This window comes from Mesoplodon mirus, assembly GCF_964341445.2.
Source record: "Mesoplodon mirus genome assembly, chromosome: 9".
Taxonomy (NCBI): domain Eukaryota; kingdom Metazoa; phylum Chordata; class Mammalia; order Artiodactyla; family Ziphiidae; genus Mesoplodon; species Mesoplodon mirus.
Window position 1 is genome coordinate 104,438,997 of NC_138985.1, and position 24,862 is coordinate 104,463,858.

The window sequence follows — 24,862 nt, forward strand, 5'->3', positions numbered from 1 at the left end:
CCTTTTTTAATAGCAGTCTTGAAAAGGCTGCAGAAATATCACATTTAACTGAATTAAGATACATTGTGTATATGTATTCATTGCATGAAGCCAAAGATTTCTTTCACTTATGCCTAAATTTCAGGATCAAGTGATGATAAAGTAAGTAAAACTCTGAGAAGCACTGGAGGTAGAAAAGAGGTACCAGAAGCTGCTTCTAGGGAATATGGGTCAGCTGCTGAAAAGGAGGGGCTTACCAAGTTTAAAGACACTACAAAACTGAGAAGCCATTGCTAAGGGCTTTCAGATATGAAATTAGTGGATAGAAAAGCAAGTGAGGAGGTAAATGGATACATAAGCCAAAGCAACATGCAAAGAACAGAGGACCTTAATAACTTCATGTATTGGACCACGAAGACAAGCAAGTCTAGAAAATAAAACTACCTCTTATTGCAGATGGTTTGTCAGGGTTCTCTCTCTTCTGACTACATTAATAATCAAGACTCATATCCTTGAAAGGAAGCCAGAATACTTGAATTCTCCCAAACTTCATATGTGTGCACGTGTATGTGTATTCTGTTGGGTAGAGTATATAATAATGTATCCTATTATATTTTATTATCTATAATAAATTTTACATTTATATATCTGTCTCTCTATATCCTGTTATTCCATTGATACAAAGATAATTTTTTTGATTCATATGAGCACATAGTTTCAACAATGTATCGAAAAATAAATTGTAGGAAATCCACCCAAGGTAATATATTTCTAAATGTTAGTTTGTAATGTTCAGTAAGTATTTTGTGTCTCAATTTCCCTACAGCTGTGACCTTCCTGTTGTGGACGCGGGCCTGTATGTCTCTGCCCAGGGGCATGGGAGGCAACCAGACATGGATCACAGAAGTCACCCTGCTGGGATTCCAGGCTGACCCAGCACTGGAGTTTTTCCTCTTTGGGCTTTTCTCTCTCTTCTATACCCTTACCCCTTTGGAAAATGGAGTCATTCTGGGGCTTATCTGCTTAGACTCAAGACTTCACACCCCCATGTACTTCTTCCTCTCACACTTGGCCATCATTGTCATGTCCTGTGCTTCCAACAATATCCCCAAGATGCTGGCAAATCTTCTGAGTCAGAAAAGGACCATTTTCTTTCTTTTCTTTTTTTTTTTTTTTTGCGGTACACGGGCCTCTCACTGTTGTGGCCTCTCCCATTGTGGAGCACAGGCTCCGGATGCGCAGGCTCAGCGGCCATGGCTCACGGGCCCAGCCGCTCTGCGGCATATGGGATCTTCCTGGACCGGGGCACGAACCTGTGTCCCCCTGCATCGGCAGGCGGACTCTCAACCACTGCGCCACCAGGGAAGCCCAGAAAAGAACCATTTTCTTTGTTCCCTGCATTATGCAGACATTTTAATATCTAGCCTTTGCTCACACAGAGTGCCTGATTTTGGTGGTCATGTCTTATGACAAGTATGTGGCCATCTGTCACCCCCTACATTACACTGTCACCATGAGCTGGAGAGTGTGCATTGTCCTGGCCATCACATCCTGGGTGTTAAGCTTCCTCCTGGCTCTGGTCCATTTAGTTCTCTTTCTGAGACTACCCTTCTGTGGGCTCCGTGGAATCGACCACTTCCATGAAATCCTGTCTGTCCTCGAGCTGCCTCTGCTGACACTAGGCTGAACCAACTTGTCATCTCTTCGGCCTGTGTTTTTATTTTACCGGGGCCCCTCTGCTTGGTGCTGGTCTCCTCCACGCACATCCTGGTTGCCATCCTGAGGATGCAGTCAGGTGAGGGCCGCAGAAAGGCCTTCTCCACCTTCTCCTTCCACCTCTGTGTGGCTGGGCTCTTCTTTGGCAGTGCCATCGTCATGCACACGGCCCCCAAATCCAGCCACCCTGAGGAGCAGCAGAAGATCCTTTCCCTGTTTTACAGTCTTTTCAACCCTGTGCTGAACCCGCTGACGTACAGCCTGAGGAATGTAGAGGTCAGTGGTGCCCTGTGGAGAGTGCTGTGGAAGGACAGGCCAGTGTGAAAGATAACGAAGTGCAACATAGCGGAGAGGGTTTTGCTTCCTCTGAAATATGGTAGGGGGTATTTTTTGCCTTGTGCTGTAATGCCACAATATAATAGAATATTACAGACCTAAACATATAACCAGAAACTATATAGACCTTAGAAAATAAAATAGATGACTATCTTCATGACCTTGGATAGGCAGACGTTCTTAGAGACAATCCAAAAAGCACAAGACATAAGATTTGAAAAACTGGTAAATATTGGGCCTTTTCAAAATTAATCATTTGGCTATTCAAAGTCACTATTAAGAAATGCAAATCACAGACCATGTGCTTTGAATTTTTGAAAATGCGTTGGTCAGACGGGTGCGGTCACGAGACAAAGGAGAGACTTAGGAAAAAGCAAAGTTTATTATATGCTCAGGCTCTGGGGACGGGAGGCATGGCATGCCCTGCAGGGCCACATGGGGAAGACACCTGGGTGGTCAGGGGGCAGGAGACAGGGCAAGGGGGACGGAAGATCTCAACCATGGCCTTTGTTGGCATTTTTGCAGGAAACACTGAATTAAGGGGTGTTTAAGAACAAGTTGGAGTTCCTATAATAGATAAATCTTCACCATGTAAAGAGGAAATCATGTAGACTGAGAAAGCACAGTAGAGTTCTAAAGGTGAGAATTCCTCTGATACTTGGAGCCCAAGTTATCTTTCAATAATCTCATTTTAAATCTCTCAAGGCCTCTTTTCTTCCTTGAAATACCAAGTGCTGTATAATAGCATGCTCTATTGTTTTCTTCTTGCTTTCTTGGTTCTCCTCAATTTGAAATCAACATGCCAATTTCTGAATTGCATACAACTGTGAGTAGTTTTTCTCTGTTTCTACCAATTCCCTGGTATTAAAATATTCCACTGACAAATTGCTCTGCAATTTGATTTGAAATATCTTTTTGCTATCCTTTCACAAAAAGATTTGGACATTTCTGTCTTGGATCTGTCTTACTCAAAACACGTATTAAAAAAGAAATACATGAAGTAATTTGAAGAAGAAAGAACAGTTTCCAACTGTAAACTTCAAGCTCATGAAGTGATGAATCCCTGCTCTATAAAAGCGAAATAAAATAAATTTTACCAAAAAATCTAGATAAGTTAATGACTTTAGTGCTTTTCTATGTATAAGAAGATACACGAGTCTGGGCTCATTGAAATCATTCCTTTGATATGCACCCTAACTATCTAGGGCCAGTATCCCGGTTTTCTCTATCCTGAATTCCCCTCAGGGTGCACGACCAGCTGCAGTGCTGACGGCTTGATGATGACAACATTCTCAGAGCTATCTGACAGGCTGTCTCCCTGAGGCTACAGTCCTCAGCAATGTCCCACAATTAAGCATAAATTGCACCTTTTAGGTTGTGCGTTTTTAAAAATTTGACAACAGTAAAGGAAATCTAATATTGATGCCTCAAGAAAAGCTCACAGAGAATGGTGTTGTCTCTTAACACAATTATGCCACATGCACAAAAATGTGAAGTCATATGTTTGCCAAAACCCACCCTGCTTTTGGAACCTAGAATGGAAGCATGCACTCCTGAGTGCCAGTGCACTTGGAACCATGTTGGTCTTATGATAAGTTGGAGCCATTGTTGGTGACTGAATGGAACTGTAGTTACATAGCAGTAACTCTTGACTTTTATTTTTCAGGTTGCTTCTACTGCAAAGGATCTCATTAGGAAGAAATTTCTGGGAACCATTCTCCCTGTGGCCATCGGACCATGTGTTGTACAGTTCTCAGCTGATGGATCACTGTGTAACTATAAATCTTGATGATCAAATGCTTAGAAAGGTCATTGGTTATAATGGACAAAATATATCAGCTTCATTCCTAGCAGTCCATAGCGTGCTATGGACAGATACACATCACCTCCATTTTTGTGGATGGAAAGCTGTTAGAATAGGAGAAGACAGTGGGTTTCTGACAGGAATAAAGCATAGTCTTCACACAGTGGGTGTGAATTTCATGGGAAATGACCCTACCCTGACAGGAGGAAGATTCTAAGAGGACTTAGGGCATACTCATACTAAATTACATCTAGGTAGGCTACTTATCAAGACCTATATGCGGGACCCAATACTGTGAGGTAGCAAAACATATACATAACTGCACTCATGCTATTCGTACACAATGGCAACAACAAGCATTGTGGATTGTTCCACAAAACAAAAAAATGGCTTTAAAAGAGTTAGGTGGCCATCTAGACATCACTGAACACGCTGAATTCATTTTTAATGAGACATGACAGCCAGTAGAAAAAAGATTTTCTTAACTAGAATGAACAGATTAGAGGGAATTCTCTCTAGGAAAAAAGCGAGGGATAGGAGTCAGCCTGAAAACATGATGAGATTTCAGTGAAATGGGTCAGACAGATTCAACAAATAAAGCTGGGTACTGCTAGGACTCAGCTCTGACCCAAGACCTCTTGACTGTTGATCCAGATGGAGACCAAAGTAACTATGGGGCAGAGCCCCTCCCTTCTAGCTGCTGAAGCCAAAGAGGTACACTTATGGGGATCTTACTGACCTTGGAACTTATTTTCTCTGGAGGCATTTGTCATTTTCATTGATGCATTGTGATTGCCCTCTTGTCTATGAAGAACAGATCAGAAGAAGACATAATCTGTAGTACGGTTAGGAGGAAAAGAAACTAGTCTGAATAATGCCATGTCCTTTTTGTCACAGTGGGGCAGGCACAGAAGTGGGCCCCACTATGTAACAGCCCACAATAGAAACTAGTTTTAGTACGAGTCTTTAAACTGAGATAGGTTAACTGGCTTTGTCCCCAACTAACTTGAAACCCAGAAATAAGTGAATCATGGCTAATTGTAATGACACCTGTCCACAATAATCTGGTATATGGACAAGGGCCAGATCTGTTGGAAAGGCATAGCAAAGACCTCTAATTCTTACTGATTGGTCCTGTAATGAAACTGAATTGTACCATGCCTGTACTGTAATACGGTGTAATATTGGCTTGTTGCTAAGATTCAACTACCTTATTTAAATAAGTCACATGATGATACTGATGATCAAATGTATTGGAGATGGGTTAAAGCTGCCTCAGAATCTAATACCAATGGAAGATGGCTGGCCTGAGGAAGAACTTTATTTAGCTAACCTTTATTCAGCTCACTTCTACACTAAATAGTTCTGCACAAGCTTATTACAAACTCAAAGGGGAACAAGTAATCAAATTAGTACAAAAATATGAAAATGTATATCATGGCTTTATAGGATATACATGTTTCTTCAAGGCTATCCCTACCCTACACTCGCTCCTCCAAATGTTAGGTATACTCATGTTATTGCTGTATCTATTGTATTAAATAAACTATTCCTGTAGCTGTTATATAAATGCTCTTCTAAATGTAAATGCTTAGAAAAATATGATCATTTTGCTGCAAGAGAGACTAGGCCATGGTCCAGGTGGGTGGACTGTGTAAAAAGAGTTAACTCAATTAAATTCCTATAATTTGGGAATTAAAAGAAATTAAAATGTTTTAATCTTATCACTTAGAGTAAGACAGAAATAGACATTTTTTCATTCTGAGTTAGGATTGAGGGTCATGATTATTTTGGGTGGGAATTGTGGAGACATATGTGGCTGATAATAAAGATAGCCATGACACGATGCATCTTTCTGAGGAAAAATATAGGATCCAAAAAATGAAAGCACTGCTCAGCAGTTATGAAAAAAGGCTTTGTACTGTAGGCAGAATTCTAAAGATGGTCTCCTAAGATATCTGCCCCCTACCCCCACTATTTAATCAAGCACTAATCTGGGTACTTCTGTGAAGGGATTTTGCAAATCAGTTGATGTTAAATATGGAGGTTATCTTGGGGCTTGACCCGATCAGATAAGTCTTCTAACAGCAGATGGAGCCTTCCTCCATCTAGTATTAGTGGAGGAAGTCAGGGAGATACCTGGTGTGAGATGGAGCTGGGCTCATGCAAGGACCTCAGATAAGGATCACAAATCCAGCCAAACCCTCGATTTCAGTCTGTGAGACACGTGCAGAAAATCCAGCTGACTGGGACCAGGACTGCTGACCAGTGGAAATTGTGAGATGATAGATGTGTTATTTTAAGCTGTTAAATTTGTGTTAATTTGTTGCAGCAGCAATAGAAAATGAAAACTTTTGGTGTCAGATAAAATTCATTTGTTTCCAGCTCTGGGCCTTGCCAGATTGGTAATCTATCATTTACTTCAATGGTATCTAACTTTTTGGTCAGGACCCCTTTGAACTCTTAAAAATTACTGAGGATACAAACATATTTTATGTATGTGGTTATCTTTGTTAATATGTATCATGTTAGAAATTAAAACTGAGAATTTATTAAACATTTACTTTTAATTCATTTAGAAATATTTCCATTATATAATATAAATAGTGTATTTTTATGAAAAATAACTATCTTTTACAAAACAAAAAACAGTGAAAACAGTAGCTATGTTTTACATTTTTGAAAAATTTTTAAATGTTTGGCTTAACAGAGAAGACAGCTGGATTTTATATCTTCTTCTGCATTCTATGTGTGGCAATATCATATGCCATGATGCTTCTGGAAAATTCCACTAATAGAGTGAGAGTGAGAATGGCAAAAAGTGTCTAAATATTATTGTGAAAAGTTTTGATCCCATGGACCCTTGGAAATGTTCTCAGAGATTCCCACTTAAAGAATCAAAAACTTTATCTTTTAAATAATTTATATAAGTATGTATACTATATGTTTATTATATATTAATATATGTAATTATATTAATAACTTAGGGCCTCCCTGGTGGCGCAGTGGTTGAGAGTCCGCCTGCCGATGCAGGGGATACGGGTTCGTGCCCCGGTCTGGGAGGATCCCATATGCCGCGGAGCGGCTGGGCCCGTGAGCCATGGCCGCTGAGCCTGTGCGTCTGGAGCCTGTGCTCCGCAACGGGAGAGGCCACAACAGTGAGAGGCCCGCGTACAGCAAAAAAAAAAAAAAAAAAAAAAAAAAAAAAATAATAGTTTATACATTATAATTTATTTTAAATTTATATTTAATATAACTTCAGTCTCCATATCTGTAAAATGAAGATAATGATATTAAACTATGTAGTCAATATAAAACATCTGGCACATATCCTGAAACAAAGAAGGGCTTAATAATTTTTGCTTTTGGCTATTAGAACCCTTCCTCATTTGTATCTATCCACCCTTACTGCAGATAGAAATATACCTTGGCTTGGGGGATCTATTCTCTCTCAGGGTTGCCATAACAATCTCCGTGGAAACCCACCTCTCAACCATCTAAATGTATACTTTCATGGGGGTTGTAGAGGAGCATGAGTTCATAAAACTAATCATTTTCAGGGTGTAGGTACTGTAATTTGTGATATCTGTCTCTGGTTTATAACCCTAGAGATATTTGAAAGTTTGTGTAGAAACCGTATGATGCTAGTGTCTGCTCTGACTGTTCCCTAGAATTTTTCCTCCAAGGACAATTCAACATAATCTTAGCTCTCTTTCAGAGAGAAAATTCAGGAGTTTCCCTCCACCTCCCCCTTAGAGAGAAGACAAAAATGTATTATATCTTATGATCTTTCTGGGAATTTGAATTTTCAATAGAAGCTCAAGAATGTTTTAAATTTGATTCTAAAATAAAACCTACGCTCCTGAGGTTCCAATGAGTGACTCCTCTTGTGTCTGGAATTTAATCCTCTGAAAGCTGCTGGGGAGCAGGATACTGTACTCACTTTAGAGGTATATATCTCACCTCTGTGGGGTTTATTCTAGGTCAGAGAAGATTCTCATGAGAAAATCCTGAGCTAATACCTCCTTGTGAAGAAGAGATTAATTTACCCTGGGAGGTAGTTTTCAGTACAGGTAGGTGAGATAGGACAGGACAGCAGCAGACACCACCATGGCTCTGTGGACAAGAACGACATCCCTGGGTGATCTTTCCTCCAACTCATATTGTACATTGTAGGCAGAATAATAGACACCGATGTCTCCCTCCCCGACTTTAGGGACCTTCTGCCTACTCTGCTGTGGGTGGAGGGCTCTTGCACTCCCTCAGCATCTCTCTCACAATCACCCCCCAGTGTAACTGGGTGGTGCCCGTCTGGGCTAGCACCACTGTCTCAAAGAAAAGGGGCTCAGAGAATGAAAGGCTCTATATCTAGGCATCGTCTCTGAATAAGGCTCTGAAATAGCCAAATTAATAAAATGACTTTATATATTAACTAGCCTAAATGAAGATATTGATGTCCAGGGAAGCCTCCCTTGATGGAAAATAAAATTCTAGTAACAGTTACAGTAAATCTTTGCTGAAACAATGTAAGAGGTAAGTTTGCCATATATCTAGTTTTTTTGGAACCATCCTAGGTTATCACCCTGTCGTGATGATGATCAGATTTGAAATCACAATATTTTATATAAATATCTTTCCTATCACAAATAGGATAGAATGAGTGCCAACACTCCTGACAAGAGGTGGAGAAATAAATAACCTGCATAGATCAAGAAACATTCTGAGCTACAGGACTGCCCAGGTAGACAGAATTGCTCATACTGACCATGTAAACCTTTTGTTATCTGAGCTGTTATTCTTTTATTTACTCTATTGGGAAAGTGATGTTTTTGGCATCATTTTTGTGATCTTTTCTTCTCTATTCCAGTACTGTATCTGCTTAAGAGTTTTAAGCTATCTTCAATTTTATTTTCATGCTGATTATTTTTTAACTGCAAAATGGTAATGTGATGAAAAAGGAAAATTAAAAGATTGATTAATTCAGGCACAAAAATAACTAGACCAAAAAGCTGATAAACACATATTCCTACTGAATACTAATAGACTAAAGTACCTTCAACGATATTATTGTCCTTTCTGTTCAGAGATTGAATGTGTTAGACATTGCTTTTTGTGTTCAAGTGGGTCTAAGAATTTTGCAGTACAGATGTTGCTATCTCCCACTTTATGTAATATAGAAATATTCTTTAACTGTAGCAAAAATCAATGTCACAAACTTAATGCCCATTTATATAGAACCCTCCCAAATGCAATCATATTTATGGAAGTGAAGGGATCTATGATTTTTGTCTCTGTTTCATTTCCCAGTGATCAGATCCTAACTGTGAACTTTTCTAATAAAATAGAAGCCATGTCTTGGTTAACTGAAAGTGGCAAATAGAAGATAGTTAGTGTATGCACGTTTTGAACTAAAAATGACAGTCATCCATTTAACATTTCCTGAGTGCGTTTTTCATCTAGACTTATACTAGTTATTATGAGACATAAAGATATATAAGACTTACCCATAAGACTTATTATTTGGTGAAAGGGTATCTCAGTTCAAATAAATGACATTTGGTATAAGTACCTTTTGGTTTTTATCTTGAGGATTATCCATATCTCATAGTGAGGAAATATCTCTTTTAACTTTTATTTTTGACCAAGCCTACACATTTAATAGGTGCCTGAAGAGCCTCACCATATGAATCGACTCTAATTCCAAGAGTAGAAAAGACCCCTTTTATAGGTCATTAGCCTTATAATGAGGCCTAGAGAAGACCAAGCAGGCTGCCACTTTTCTCTTTATAGTAACTGGTAGTAAACTGCAATAAAATGGTTCAAAAGAGGATGGCCGTGACCCAACTGCAACACCCTTTCAGGATTGTGCAATGAGAGGAGTAATAAGCACCCTTTGCAATTGCGCTGGTCTTCTTGCATGACTCCTATGCATTTTCCAACTCAATATATACCAGCCTGAGAATTTGCGTTTACTGACACCTGATAGCCCCCGAAAAGATATACAATAATTCTCAGCATTTTAAATGACTGAATTCATCCTATACTCATAAACATTAAAAAATGTGTGAACTAAAATAATATCCATCATCTTAAGAGAATTAACTTGTAATTATCTGGGAGGGAATACATTGTTCTATTGAAACTTTAAGCCGTGTGATAAAATGGCATTTATGCAACATTTTAAAGTGATATGGTATTAATTATATTAAAATATTGTTAACTTGTATAGGTAAAAACCTTTCCTTCTTTTTGACACAGAGTCTAATAAGTACAGATGTTATCACCTAGGAGAAACAGGAGTTCTTCTCAAGCCAAAAACTGGAATTGAGAAGAAAACACTTGATTAGATACCACATGAGAAATCGGTATTTTTTATTCTTTTTTTTTTTTTTTTTTTTTTTTTGTGATACGCGGGCCTCTCACTGTTGCGGCCTCTCCCGTTGCGGAGCACAGGCTCCGGACGCGCAGGCTCAGCGACCATGGCTCACGGGCCCAGCCGCTCCGCGGCATGTGGGATCCTCCCGGACCGGGGCATGAACCCGCGTCCCCTGCATCGGCAGGCGGACTCCCAACCACTGCGCCACCAGGGAAGCCTGGTATCTCTTATTCTTAATAATATAGATATAAAGCTGTCCAGAAAGGAAATCTGAATAGTGGTGTTAGAGTGGTTTCTTTCACGTGGAACCACATGGAACCTAGGGAGGAAGAAACAGACAAATTTTGTATAAAATTGTGTCAACTCTCTCAAATTAAAGGGTGGGTAGCTCAGGTAGCAGGTGGAGAAAGAGAATAAGAGTACGAGAGAATTTCAGCCTGGTAACCAAATAGCTGTACACGTTATAAGTCAGGTTGTACTTAAGCTTTGTGGAATATTAATTTCCGTTTAATATTTTTCTCCCTGCTCAGTATCTAATATCAAGCTGAGATAAGAATGAGCCAAAGGAAGTTGGTGTTAAGCAGACTTTCACCAAAGTGTTTAAAGAGGATCAGTGGCCCTTTGGGAGGCAGCATGATAGGAAAAGCCATAAGAGTGGGACAACCACATGGGAAAGGTAGATTTAGGATTGTAGGGTCATGACTGTCAACTTAGACATCCTTTCCCACTGGGGAGATGTCTTTATACATGAGGGACTTTTGCTTGTTTAATTTTTGGACAACCAGAGATACATGCTTACATACACAGTGATTGATTTGACTGAGCACATTCCAGTCTCAGAATTTATTACAGGAATTCATGAAAAAAATAAAACATATATATGTATAAAATTTAATCACTGAAATATACTGTATGTACTTAATGAGGAGATAAAATATTAACTAAAGTAAGATACTTTTATTCAAGGAAATAGTATACAGCTGTTCAAAGTATGATACAGAGAAATATTTTGACATGGAAAATCATTCCTGATATGTTTGTAAATGAAAGAAATAGGTAAAATTCATTATATATATGTATATATATATATATATATATATATGGATTATACAGTAAAAAGGTATAACTATGTATACAAAGCATTAACAATGATCATCTGTGATTGTATGTTTTGGGGTATTACCTCTTTAGTCTTTTAAACAGAGTTTCATAATGTTTGTTATTTTTGTTTGTTTTTGCGATATGTGGGCCTTTCACTGTTGTGGCCTCTCCCGCCACAGAGCACAGGCCCCGGACGCGCAGGCCCAGCGTCCATAGCTCACGGGCCCAGCCGCTCCGCAGCACGTGGGATCCTCCCACACCGGGGCATGAACCCGCGTCCCCCGCATCGGCAGGCAGACTCTCAACCACTGTACCACCAGGGAAGTCCTCATAATGTTTTTGAAAGAAGCTTTTGAAATGATGTCAAATACTCATACAGGATAGGTACCACATTATTCACACAAGGAACCAAACTCTTAAAATTTTACTCTCTAAATTAAACTGTTCAAAAGTCTGTAATTTTCTAAATAGAAATAAAAGCAAGAAAATAATATAAACTTGATCAGTAATAGGGTGCTCGTTACAATATATATTTTACCTAAAAATAAACTACTGAATAATATGAAGACCATTTTCTTCAAAGCTATTATTCAATTTAGTGAAATTGATTTGAGTCCATAAAAGACAGTTAAGGTACGTTTTCAGAAGTAATTAAAAGAATATGTTATCCCCTATAACAATTTGTATACATTCCCAAATTAAATGCTAGCTCTTTTCAATGAGGACATCAAAAATTTGGTAAAAATCATAATAAAAATATAAATGATTAAAATTCAGATATTGCTTTATATGATTATTTACTGAAAGTAATCAGATCTTTTTGAAGAAATGGCTGTGTCTATGCTGAAGTGGGGAATGTACAAAAAAAGCTTGAAATGTCTTATAAGGAAGTACTCAAAAATTATGGGAACATGTTAAAATGACAAAGGAGTAAGCTTTCAGTGTTCATATCTAGAACAGTTAAGCATGTAATGATAATTAATACTTGTAATCCCTTGATAAAATTCATGAGCCCATATTGACAGATAGATATAAGAGAGGAAGAGAGCGAGATAAGAGATAGATACAGATGCATAGAGATAGATAGATGGGTAGAGAGAGAGAGAGAACTTTTCCATATACTAAAATTGACAACCAATACTAAATACAAAAGCAATGAAGGAGTTGGAAGGCTGCATTTTGCAAAAATCATTACCAATAATTGAGTGAGTCAAGTAATCGATAGATGCTCAAATCAGTGGCTGAAAGCTTTATGAGGAACAGAATATTTACATATTAATTTTAATGGATGCTCCAGAAATTACATTAGGGAAAAAAGGAACGATTTTATAATGGAGATAGTTGGGAGGCACCATCTTCACAAAGTGATCCAAGTTAGCATCACCGACAATGGGACAAATTAACATCATACACCCACTCATGGATACACCGAGGAGGATACCTGTTTTTCCTGAAGAGAGTGAATAATCTGAATCGAAAGTGAGGAATTTCATACAATTTTAACTTGAGGAACACTCTACTAAAGAACTGCTCTATACTCTTAAAAAATATCAGTGTCATGAAAGGCAAAGACAGGTTTAGTAACTATTCCAAATGAAAGGAAACTAAAGACAGATGACATTAAATATAATATGTAACCTTGGATTGGGTCCTAGATGGGGAGTGGTTGGGCTAGAGACCAATTATATATAATTTACTATAAATTGAAGAATCATGTCAATATTAAATTGTCTGATTTTGATCATTGTATTGTGGTTAGGTTAGTAAATATCTTTGCTCTTAGTGAAAAAATGAGGAATTTCGGGTAAACGGGCATCATGTCTACACTGTAACCCCAAGGGGTTGGTCAAATGAAGGAAATTCATTAGTAATGTTTAAATTGTACTGGAGGTATGGGTTTTGAGCATTGCTCAAACTTTACATTTATTGTGGGATTATTTCTAATAAGGCAAAGTAATCAGCTGTTGAAGCTCTTTAAGTTTTACTCACCAATATTTTTGTAATTTTGAAACAACTTCTCTGAAGATGCTTTAGGGTAGCACCAAGCAGTATGAGACGACTATGATATAGCCAACATTATTTCTCTTTCATGGTGGCAAAAGATCCTCTGGATTTATGAAAACAGATGGAACAACTGTCTTCGTGATGCTAATGGTGATTTTTATGATTAGGTGTTTGTACATATTGCAAAAAGATCACTGCAATGTCTAGTTAACATTCATCACCATACATAGTTACAAAAATTTTTTCTCTTGTGAAGAGAACTTCTAAGATCTACAGTCTTAGCAACTTTCAAATACGCAATATAGTATTAACCATAGTCACCATGCTGTAATACATCCCCTTGATTTATTTTATAACTGAAAGTTTATCACTTTTGACCTCCTTCACCCATTTTGCCCACCCTCCACCCCTTTCCCCCTGCTTCTGGCAAACACCAATCTGTTCTCTGTAACAACAAGCTCTGTTTTTGTTTTTATTTTTGTCTTCTTTTATTTTAGATTACACATATTAGTGAGATCATATGGTATTTGTCTTTCTGACTTATTTTACTTACCCTATGCCTTCAAGGTCCATGCATGTTGTTGCCAATGGCAAAATTTCCGTCATCCATTATGTATATGTATGTGTATGTGTATATATATATATATATATAATTTTCTTTATCCATTTATTCTTTGATGGACACTTAGGTTGCTTCCATGTCTTGGCTATTGTAAATAGTGCTGCAGTGACCATGGGAGTGCACATATCTTTTTGAGTTAATGTTTTTGTTCTTTTGGATAAATACCTAGAAGTAGAATTGCTGGATCATATGGTAGTTCTTTTTCTAGTTTTTTGAGAACCCTCCATACTGTTTTCCATAGTGGCTGCACCAATTTACATTCCCACCAACAGTGCACAAAGGTTCTTTTCTCTTCACATTCTTGCCAACAGTTATTATTTCTTGTCTTTTTGATAATAGCTATTCTAATAGGTGTAAGGTAGTATCTTACTGTGATTTATTTGCATTTCCTTAATGATTAGTGATGTTGAGAACCTTTTCATATATCTGTTGGCCATCTGTATGTCCTTTTTAGAAAAAAGTCTGTTCAGATCCTCTGCCCATTTAAAACTGGCTTGTCTCTCTTCTTTTTTTTTTTTTTGCTATTGTTGTATTAGTTCTTTATATATTCTGAATATTAACCCCTTATCAGATATATGATTTCCAAATATTTTCTCCCATTTGGTAGGTTGCCTTTTCATTTTGTTAATGGTTTCCTTTGCTTGCAGAAGATTTTCAGTTTTTATTTTAAAATGTATCATAATGATATTGATTATTCTCTTTTCTGACAAGTCATAAAAATTTTATTTACCTCAACAGTTATAAAATTCTACATTAATTACAAAATTAAACATAATTAACTTTCATTTAAAAAATATATAGTGCCCAAAGCATAAAATATATAATATTCAACATGGTAAACAAATATAGGTATTAAAAAAGGTGAAGTCCAGATTGCTGTGCTAGACATTTACAATATCTAAATAAACATATAAATAAACAGAATTCACTTTACTTGGTAGAGGATCATTATCTACAAACTTCTTTGTTGCAGGTGTTTTCCATCATAATTTTGTCTAAATTGTTCACATGTGCTGCCAATGTAGGATTGTCATTATAATTTTAAAATAAAGGCAATTCTATGATTTTTCCCTTTTCTGAGCAAGGTAATCATATTTCCTTGAAATATAAATTGCCACCATTTTTAGAGTTAGAAACTCTTCAAAGAAAATATTTCTGGAGAAGATCTCAGTGTTCCAATTCAGTGCTTCCAGTGCGAATTTAAAAACTGGCTCAACTGTTGCCCAAAGTCAGTACCTCAGATTCTAAAATGTGAGGCTGTATATTTTGAATAAGCTTAAATATATGCAGCAATATCAGCAAGTCTTGTAAACTATAAAGTTATTCCAGTGAATCAAATGTTTATCTTCTCTATATAATCAAAAATAGGAAAAATCATATGGTTATAATATTAAACATGGCTCATTTTTAGGTAAAAATATAAAGCATTTCTCCATTATCTTACTTGTTTTACAGAGAGAATGAATGGAAAAATCAAAGAAAAACGTTAATATTCTTAAAATAAGGGAATAAAAACTGCATTTCTAAACTATCATCTAGTTCAAAATCATTATTTTGAGAGAATAATTTCTAGAGTAAAATTTCACTTTCACACATCTTTCCTTTCCATTTCTGTAATACTTCCAAGATATTAGAGCTATGTTTTTGTTGTTTTGTTGTAGTTGTGAATACTGTATTGTAAGCTGCATTATAGTAAAGCTTATAGAACCTTGCATTACAGGAAAAGACCAGCAGTAGTGGCCTTCTGGTGATTGGAGGGTCTTCCCAAAGTTAGGAAGTTTCTACTAAGTCACAGTGGAGACAAATGCTCCCTGACAACCTGACTGAAATCTTTCATTCTCACAAGTAGGCCATGGAAGAGGACACACACACACACACACCCCGGACACAACACTGGCATTATATGAGAGCAGTACAAAACCTCAAATATCAGAGGTCAAGAATACAGAGATACATGAAGTTCTAAGAACAGACACTGACTGCTAGGTTGGAGCCAGAGAAATGGGTGAATGAACCCCGTTTTCCCTACTTGCTGTGTGGATGGAGTGAGTACTTAAAATACAGGACCCTCATCCGTAAAATAGGAATAACCTTATGTCATAGAAGATAAAGACCTGCCTATAAGATACTGCATCAGCACAGTGCTTGACACATACACTGAGAAAATGCTACTCTCAAGTATATACTATCCAGAGACCACTGGTCAAGCCTGAAGCCTGAGGATTGTCCCCAGTTGTGGACACAATATGAACAGAATCATGTGTGTCCACTGCCCAGAAGTAAGGCTCTTTCCACTTGAGGTCTGCGTCCAAGAGCAGGGGGCCCACTCTGGGGCCTCTCACACCTGAAGAAGCAGTTTTGTTGGTAGCAGCCGTATACTTACTAGTTATCACTATTACACCGATCATTATTGGTTTTTTAGCCTTCAGAGTCTTCAGAGATCTCTCGTTTCTTATCCCCAGCAAGGATCCTTTCATTCTTGTACTACCTGAGAAAGTGGTATTTTTAAAGCCTCGAGAAAATGGCAGGGGCTCTAAAAACATCAATGCAGTAATATCTTCTATCCTGAGATGGTACATTTTTTTTCTTAAGAATAATGTAGAGAACCTGCTAGGTAACCAGCAGCATTTACAGTTGACCCTTCAACAGCATGGGCTTTTGAAAATCCGTGTGTAACTTATAGTTGGCTTTCCTTACAGGTGGTTCTTCTGTATCCGTGGATTCAACCAACCACAGATTGCATAGTATTATAGTATTTACTCTTGAAAAAAAATTGCATATAAGTGGGTCCATGCAGTTCAACCCTGTGCTGTTAAGGGTTAACTGTACACAGGTAGGGAACTTCATTTGTCAAAACAGGTGCTTCTGGGACACTTGCTGTACCATCTTCTCAAATAAGGGCTGATCCTAGTGCCTATAGTGTAGAAGGTTCAATCCAGGGACAGATGACAAATATAAATGCACGAGCATCAGACCGGGCAGTGGGCAATACAATTCAATACAAGGAAATGACCTAGGCTTTAATTACCTGGACTAGGTATTTTATTCCCTCCTACTGGGGCTCTTTAAAGTTCAACTGATTTAAGGTTATCTGTCGTCCTTTGATCCCTGACAAGGCACAGCCTGACTGGTGGAGAATCAAGCAGAGGGACAGGATATCAATTAGTAAACAGTTTAGTGAACACAGTCTTTGGATCCAGTTTCCTGAGTTCAAATCCAGGTTCTGCCACTTACCAGATATTGTGCCTGGGCTGGTTATTTAACCTCTCATTTTCTCAGTTCTATCATCTGTAAAATGGGGAGAATAAAACTGCACCTGCCTCATAGGGTAATCATGTAGATTGAGTTAACTTTTGTAAATGCATAGGGCATGCATAACACATAGCAGAAACTATGTAAGTGTTTAATTGATACATGACATAGAATGAATAAATCTACCACAGGCTTGGCATTATGGTTAGATCAGAATCCAAGGATAGAAAACTACATCATATTAACTTTCCCCTTTAATGTATAATTTTGATTAGTCAGTGATAGACCTTGGAAGACTCTAAAGAGAGTTGTTTTTTTCTAGCCTCACTCTTTCATTTGGGGAAGAAATTATTTCCCCCACTTTATAGACGAAGCAGTCAGGAAGATTCGGGAAGATTAAATTACTTACCAAAAATGAAAAAAGAAAAAAGAAACTCAGAAACTAGAAACTGAGGAAACAGTTGTCTTAAACCTGTAGTGAAACAGGCCTTTTGGGAAGAGGCAAGTCACAGCCCCTGCTGAAAGCAATTACAATCCTGATAAAACAAGTTTTCTAAGGGACTTTCATGATCTCTCAAGATCCTTTCGGGATCACCCACTCAGCTGACTATCAGTTTTGAAACTTGCCTGCATTTTAATCTATTTTGTGAGTGGCCTAATAATCTTTAATCAGACATTTCTTTATTTTATTGCCTCTTTTTATTCCTACAAAATGTTTTTAGTATCAGGGGCAACCTTGAGCGTGGCTTATCAGCAACCTCTCATTTACCAGCATGTTTGAAATAAAACTGTGATGCAGGCACAAAACTATTTTGTCTGAGAAGTTGTCTTTAAATATATACATATTTCCCAACTTAATACAGCATTCCTTCCTATATTCTTAATGATTCTTACTCCCTGCTACTTTTCATTAATCCTAAAAACTCATAGATCCATTGAATTGGCATTGGAAGAGATATTAGGAAAACCCCTAGGCCAACTTTCTTAATTGAAAACATAAGCATCTTCTCAGCTGCAGCTCTGGAGACTCAAAGAGAACTTTAACCAAATGTGTCTTGAATAAGCCATTATTTATCCTTTCTATGGGCAAGTGTGTCCTTTTCTATGTTCAGTGGGTTTATCTATTATTTATTTGCTTATTGTCTCTCCCTTTTCCTTACAGGCTCCAGACAAAAGTAAAAGTAGTAGTAAGTCCCCTTTGTTCTCTCTCTCTCTCTCTTGCACTTGGAAAGAAGAAGACCACAGAAGACACAACACACCAGTGGTTCTCACACCTGAGTTTGCACCAGGATTACCTGGAGGGTTTGTTAAAATTCTGATTGCTGGGCTCTACTCTGGAATTTCTGATTCCATAAATCTACAGTAAGGTTTTGCATTTCCAACAAGTTTCTGGCTGATGCAGGTGGTACCAGTCAAGGAATAACCCACGAGATAAGCTACCTCAAAGGAAAATCCCTTTTTGATCATCGCCTTCAGGACAGACACATGTCTTCTCTTCTTCCCCCAAACACCAAAGCTTTCCCTCCCCCAGGAGAGGGGGTGGACTAAGAGAGGCGTATAATCCAAATGCATGTTGTTGGGAGACTATCAGACTGGAGGGGAAAGTGCCCAGTGGACAGAGGGTTAAAGGATGTGGTGGGGGAGGGTGCCTGGAAGGTTCCTGGAGGCTCTCGGTGGGAAGTTCCCTGTGGTAATTAGCTTCTCACCCAGAGAAGCCACTTCTGCTTCTCTGTCATCTGGCACCTTTTGTAAGGATTGGATTGTATCAATGTAAACTGGAAAAAGAACTGGTTGAACATATTTCAAAACTCCCTTAGGAAAAGGTCAAGACACTCTCCCCTACTTGAGCTTCAGCAAACTTCTCCAGGGTAAGGGGTAGGGAGACAGATCCAGGCTTGACCCAGAAGTGTCTTTGTTGGCTCCTAAAATCGAGTCCCATCCCCCCATCCCTAAATGCCGTGTTTGATAGAACGAAGGGGTGGGGAAAACAAATGCAATTTGACTGTAAAGTAGATTCCTTCTCCCCATTTTAAAATTCCTGCAGGTGGGATAGATCTAAGAAGGGGCAGGTTCTCTTGATCAAAACGATCCTCCTGAAGGTTCTAGTTAGAGGTTATTTGGGGAACGGGTTTAACTTTTACAAACACACCCCTCCTCCCCCACCCCCATTCCCCACAACATCTAGTAACATCCTTGAAGTTGTTTTGACCAGTGTTCCCAGCCTCAGCACTGTCCTTAGCAGCACATGTGGAGCGTGACAGGCCAGGACTCTACACCACACCGACATCATCAGAATCAGGCGCTGTGATTTGGCATCAGGTGATTCTGATGTTCCCTCTAAGGGTAAAAAAAAAAAATCCCAGTTTTAATCAAATAGCCAGTTACAGCTCTGTGAGAGCTGCCTGTCTTTTAATCTGGGTAGTGAGGAAACGCTTCAACCACGGGCCGATTTAGGCAGCGGGAAAGCAGCACGAGGGTGCTGTGCTTACGGAAAAAGAATTAAGACTGTAGGTGGGAGAGCTCTTCTAAAAAGGAGTCGTCGGGCTTCCCTGGTGGCGCAGTGGTTGAGAGTCCGCCTGTCGATGCCCCGGTCCGGGAAGATCCCACATGTCGCGGAGCGGCTGGGCCCGTGAGCCATGGCCGCTGAGCCTGCGCGTCCGGAGCCTGTGCTCCGCAACGGGAGAGGCCACAGCAGTGAGAGGCCCGCGTACCGCAAAACAATAAAAAATAAAAAGGAGTCGTCATAAAAGACCATGGAACTTTGGTAGAAACATCCAGTATTTTGCTAAGCTTGCTGCCCAAAGTCACCAATGTCCTCAGTCAATTATGGTCTTTGAGAAGTACAGCAACCGAAAACCTCAGCTTTCCCAAGTCAGCGGAGTTTCTGTTCCAGGTCTGAATCCGCAGTGGGGTGAGGGAAAGACTGAAGGTAAGTGCCTGAAACTTCTTTCACCTCCAAAATCTTCCTTTATTTTAGGGCATAGTTTGTGTTATTCAAAGGGCTACCCTAATATGGCTTCTTTATAACTGGGAGACTGCTCTTGGGCGCTTAAAGGCATCAGCGCTAGGAGGATGTCCACAAAAGGGGACAGTGGTTATTTCGTGCAAGATGAGGTTTTGTTTTTTAACTTTGCTAATGAATGGTTTGAATTTCTCCTGGAGGGAAATGGGATGCATTGATAATAACTTTGGTAATCTGTGCCATTTACATGGTGAATAGAACACAAATCTGAAACATTTGGTTAAAGTCTCTGTTTATTCATGAACTTAAAAAGTGAAATTCACTAACACACATTGTGAATAAACCCTACTTCCTTAGCTGTAGAAAAAGCTATTTCTTTTCTGAAGGCTTTCTCTTGTATAGCTGTTTTTAACTAGTTGACTCAGAGTCCTGAGAAAATTTCTTAAAAATGGGCTCCTAAGGTTAGCATGTAATGCTTAAGTATTTTTCTTAATCTGTACAAACTCTTCATTCCTGGAGTTAGCTTTGTATTTTCCACTAGTTAGGATGGGCAGAATTTTCCCTCAGTCTCTGGTATTCAGAAATTGTGTGTGTGTGTATTTTCCTCCAAGGCTTAAATGCTAAGTATTTTTTTTTCTTTCCCACAAAGAACATGTGGATCATTAAGGCTAGAATTATTTTCAAAATAACATCTCTATGCTTAGTTGTGATTCCCTTATAAGTCACTTGGTCTCTCTTTATTAATGTCTCTCTTATAACCTTCTTTAAATTTTTGTTTTTTTATTCACACTTGTTTTCAAAACCCTGTAAGTGATATCCAAAGTTCTAGTCCATCAAATCCAAATTCTAGTCATAGGCATTCAAATTTCATCTTCTGGTAGCACAGGTTTCATTTCTCATGACCTCTCATTAGGGTGGTCTTCTCACTTTTAAATAGCGAGACCCCTTGTTTGTTGATTATCACTTCATGTCTTCATTCCTGTTGTTTTCCATGCTGGAGTGGTCTCCACCTCTTTCCTAATGACAACTGCCTGCCATGGCACAGGGCTGCCTGCCACCAGCCCTGTGAGGACCATTGTGGCAGTTTGACCCCCCCAAAACACCTCAACCAACCACTTGTTTCAAGAAATGGAACACAGAAAATACTTCTCTCTAACATTGGACAACCCTTCTGCCTTTGAGTGTCCCTAAACTGCTCCCTTACCTCCTTGCAGCCAGCCAAGAGCTACCAAATGTCCTTAAAACCCAATTAGAAAGACTCTTCCTCTTCAAAAAAAAAAAAAAAAAAAAAAAATTCCCACCATAGTAGAATGTTTGCCAATCAGAGACTTGTCTCAGTATTTCCTTTTTTTTACTGTATAAAACCTACTCTCGGGCTTCCCTGGTGGCGCAGTGGTTGACAGTCCGCCTGCCGATGCAGGGGACATGGGTTCGTGCCCCGGTCAGGGAGGATCCCACGTGCTGCAGAGCGGCTGGGCTCGTGAGCCATGGCCACTGAGCCTGCGCGTCCGGAGCCTGTGCTCCGCAACGGGAGAGGCCACAACAGTGAGAGGCCCGCGTACCGCAAAACAAACAAAAACTTACCCTCCTTGCTAACAATTTTGTACCCCTACTGACATAAAAGCAATAGAAGATGAGGTTGAGCCTAACGTCTACAAATAAACAGCCTTTTAAAATTGTGCCCCAGACTTAGTTTTGTCTTTGACACCAACCATCTAAATCCTATCAACTTTTCCGAAGCAGTTTTGGTTCTAACCTCTCTGTAGCTCTCCAGCACTCAGTTTCCCCTTTCCTGTGTTATATGCCCCACGCCCCCTCCCCACAGCCTCCCCCCCACTCCCCCCGCAGGAATTGTAAAGTAATAGTGAGGAAGTGAAGGGAGAGGTGCTGTATCTTCTCTCTTTTCCCCCCTGTGTTTTCTCTCCATCAACTCTCTCCCTCTCCCTCCCTTCTTCTCTACTTCTTTTTTCTTTTAAAATCTCCATATACCTAGAACTGAACTAAGCCTAAACACGCAGCGTCCTGTCAATCAATGTTTTTGAGCATGTTCATACTCATCTCCCAGGGCAGTGAGAATAAAGCCAACCAGATTACCATGTTATTTTACATATACAATATTTAGTCACAGTATAGAATTTTTAATATCACTTTGACATTATTAGGAGAAACTTCAATATTTCAAACACTCGTGTAAATAATGTTAAAAGAAACTTAAACTTTTTAAATAGTCTAAAAAAACAATATTTCTGTCCATTCTAGTAATCAATTGATCTTTACCCTTAGTGTTTGAATAGTACTATAGTGAAGTAAATATTTTTGAATGAATGCATGTATGAATAAATGACTGAATGAATGGAGGAATACCCATAGAATATGCTTATAAATGAGGAAAAGGACTTGTAGATAGGAAAGTATAGGCATTTGGGAGGAGGAATAAAAATAGAAATTGAACAGCAATCAAGGCCAGTATGGTGTCACAGATCTGCAATTCTAATCCTCTGTTTTGATAGGCATTATAGTTAATGCTTATCAGTTGCAAAGGAGGCAACTTGATTTATATTATACTTAGCAATAGCCCTGCAAACAGTAAAATGTATCTAGTGTCCTAGAGAAAGTGACTTTATTCATGGAAATTGCTAAGAATCCTGAAGAGAGAGGAGAGAAAGTGCAAATAACAAGAAGTTATTTTTTTAGTGTAAAACATTATCATAATAACATCTAGAAAATATTCCCTAGCCGATTATTGATTTTAAAAATAGAAACACTGTTTCTAAATGTTTATAACCTTCGTTATTACTTTATATAATATTATACACACAGTAGGGGCTTAAACAGAAACTTTTTAAATGCTGCAGGGTAAACTGTATTAAAAGTTTCTTCCAGCTCTGATTAGTGATTGATTCTCATAACCTTCTTTGTTGAGGTTATATTCTTTACTATAATTTTCTAAAATAATTTGCCTTTCTTTCATTATATTTTAAATTGAAATATACTTGACATAGAACATTTTGTAAATTTAAGGTGTACAATTTTAATTTGTTACATTTATATGTTGTCATGTGATTGCTATTGTAGCAATAATTAGCACCTCGATCACATTACATATTTATCCTTTTTTTATAGTGGTTAGAATAATTAAATTCTAGTAGCTTAGCAAGTTTGATTATAATACAATATTGTTGTCTATATTAACTATACTGTGCATTAGATCTCTAGGGCTTAATGACTACTCGTTAAATTTGTACCCTTAAGCAACATCTGTCCTATCCCTCTGCCCCCATTCCCTGGTAACCACCATTTTACTCTCTTTTTATGAATTTGGCTTGTTCAAATTCCCATATCAGTGATATCATACTTGTTTTTCTCTGATTTATCTTACTTAGCATAATGTGCTCAAGGTCCATCCATGTGGTTGCAAATGGCAGGACGTCCTCCTTTCTCATGGCTAAATAATATTCCATTGTGTATATATACCACATCTTCTTTATCCATTTATCCACTGATGAGCATTTATGTTGTTTCCATGTCTTGGCTGCGGTGAATAATGCTGCAGTAAACACGGGAGTGTGTGTATCTCTTTGAAATCCTGTTTTCATGTCCTTTGGGATTATAACCAGAAATGGAATTGTTGGATCAGATTATAGTTCTATTTTTAATTTTTTGAGGAACCTCCGTATGGTTTTCCATAATGGTTGAACCAACTCCAATTCCCACCAAGAGTGTAGAGAGGTTTCCTTTTCTTCCCCACATCCTCTCTAGCACTTGTTATCTCTTGTCTTCTTGATGATAGCCATTCTAACGGGTGTGAGGTGATATCTCATTGTAGTAAAAAAATAATAATAATAAAAATAAGCATTCGTCAGTAGGACTAACAGAGTAAGGACTCCCCCAGATTCTTTGCTCCATAAAAGCAAGAAAGGCACTGACAAAATTTGTCAATCAACTTTTTAAAAAGTCTAGAAATTAAGAAATGCTTGATAACAGGCAAAACAGGCACTCTTGACAAGAGAAGTAAGGCATGAAGGTGACGCTTATAACTGTGGCCTTTTAAGTGGCTTTAAGGTGTAAGATTTTGAGATAGGAAGTCAGAGGACCTGCTGATTCACGCCTGTACAGTAGGTAAACATTCTTTGAGAAATTCATTTATGTGTTAACAGCATATAGATTGTATTGAAATCCCTTGGCCTGATGAGGATGTAAAGATGATGGATCATCTTTACTGTCATTATTCTGAATTCTTTTCCGGATAGACTGCCTATTTCTTCTTCACGTGTTAGATCTTGTGGGTTTTTCCTTGTTCCTTCATATGCTGTGTGTTTCTCTGTATTCTCATTTTGCTTATCTTTCTGTGTTTGGGGTCTCCTTTTTTCAGATTGCAGGTTTGTAGTTTCCTTTGTTTTTGGTGTCTGTCCCCAGTGGCTAAGGTTGGTTCAGTGGGTTGTGTAGGCTTCCTGGTGGAGGGGACTAGTGCCTGTGTGCTGGTGGATGAGGCTGGATCTTGTTTTTCTGGAGGGCAGATCCACGTCTGGTGGTGTGTTTTGGGGTGTCAGTTGCCTTATTATGATTTTAGGCAGCCTCTGTGCTAATGGATGGGGTTATGTTCCTGTCTTGCTAGTTGTTTGGCATAGGGTGTCCAGCACTGTAGCTTGCAAGTCATTGAGTGGAGCTGGGTCTTGGCGTTGAGATGGAGATCTCTGGGAGATTTTCGCC

At 38.6% G+C, this 24,862-nt stretch overlaps 1 protein-coding gene across 1 annotated transcript; it reads left to right on the forward strand.

The window, feature by feature from the left end:
• Positions 1-855: 855 nt before the first annotated feature.
• Positions 856-2,019, forward strand: LOC309810382 (olfactory receptor 2A12-like; the record flags this gene model as incomplete). The annotated part of the gene is given in 4 exon segments (XM_082632379.1): positions 856-1,111; positions 1,347-1,393; positions 1,397-1,634; positions 1,637-2,019. Coding segments are annotated over 4 exon segments (924 nt in total).
• Positions 2,020-24,862: the final 22,843 nt, after the last annotated feature.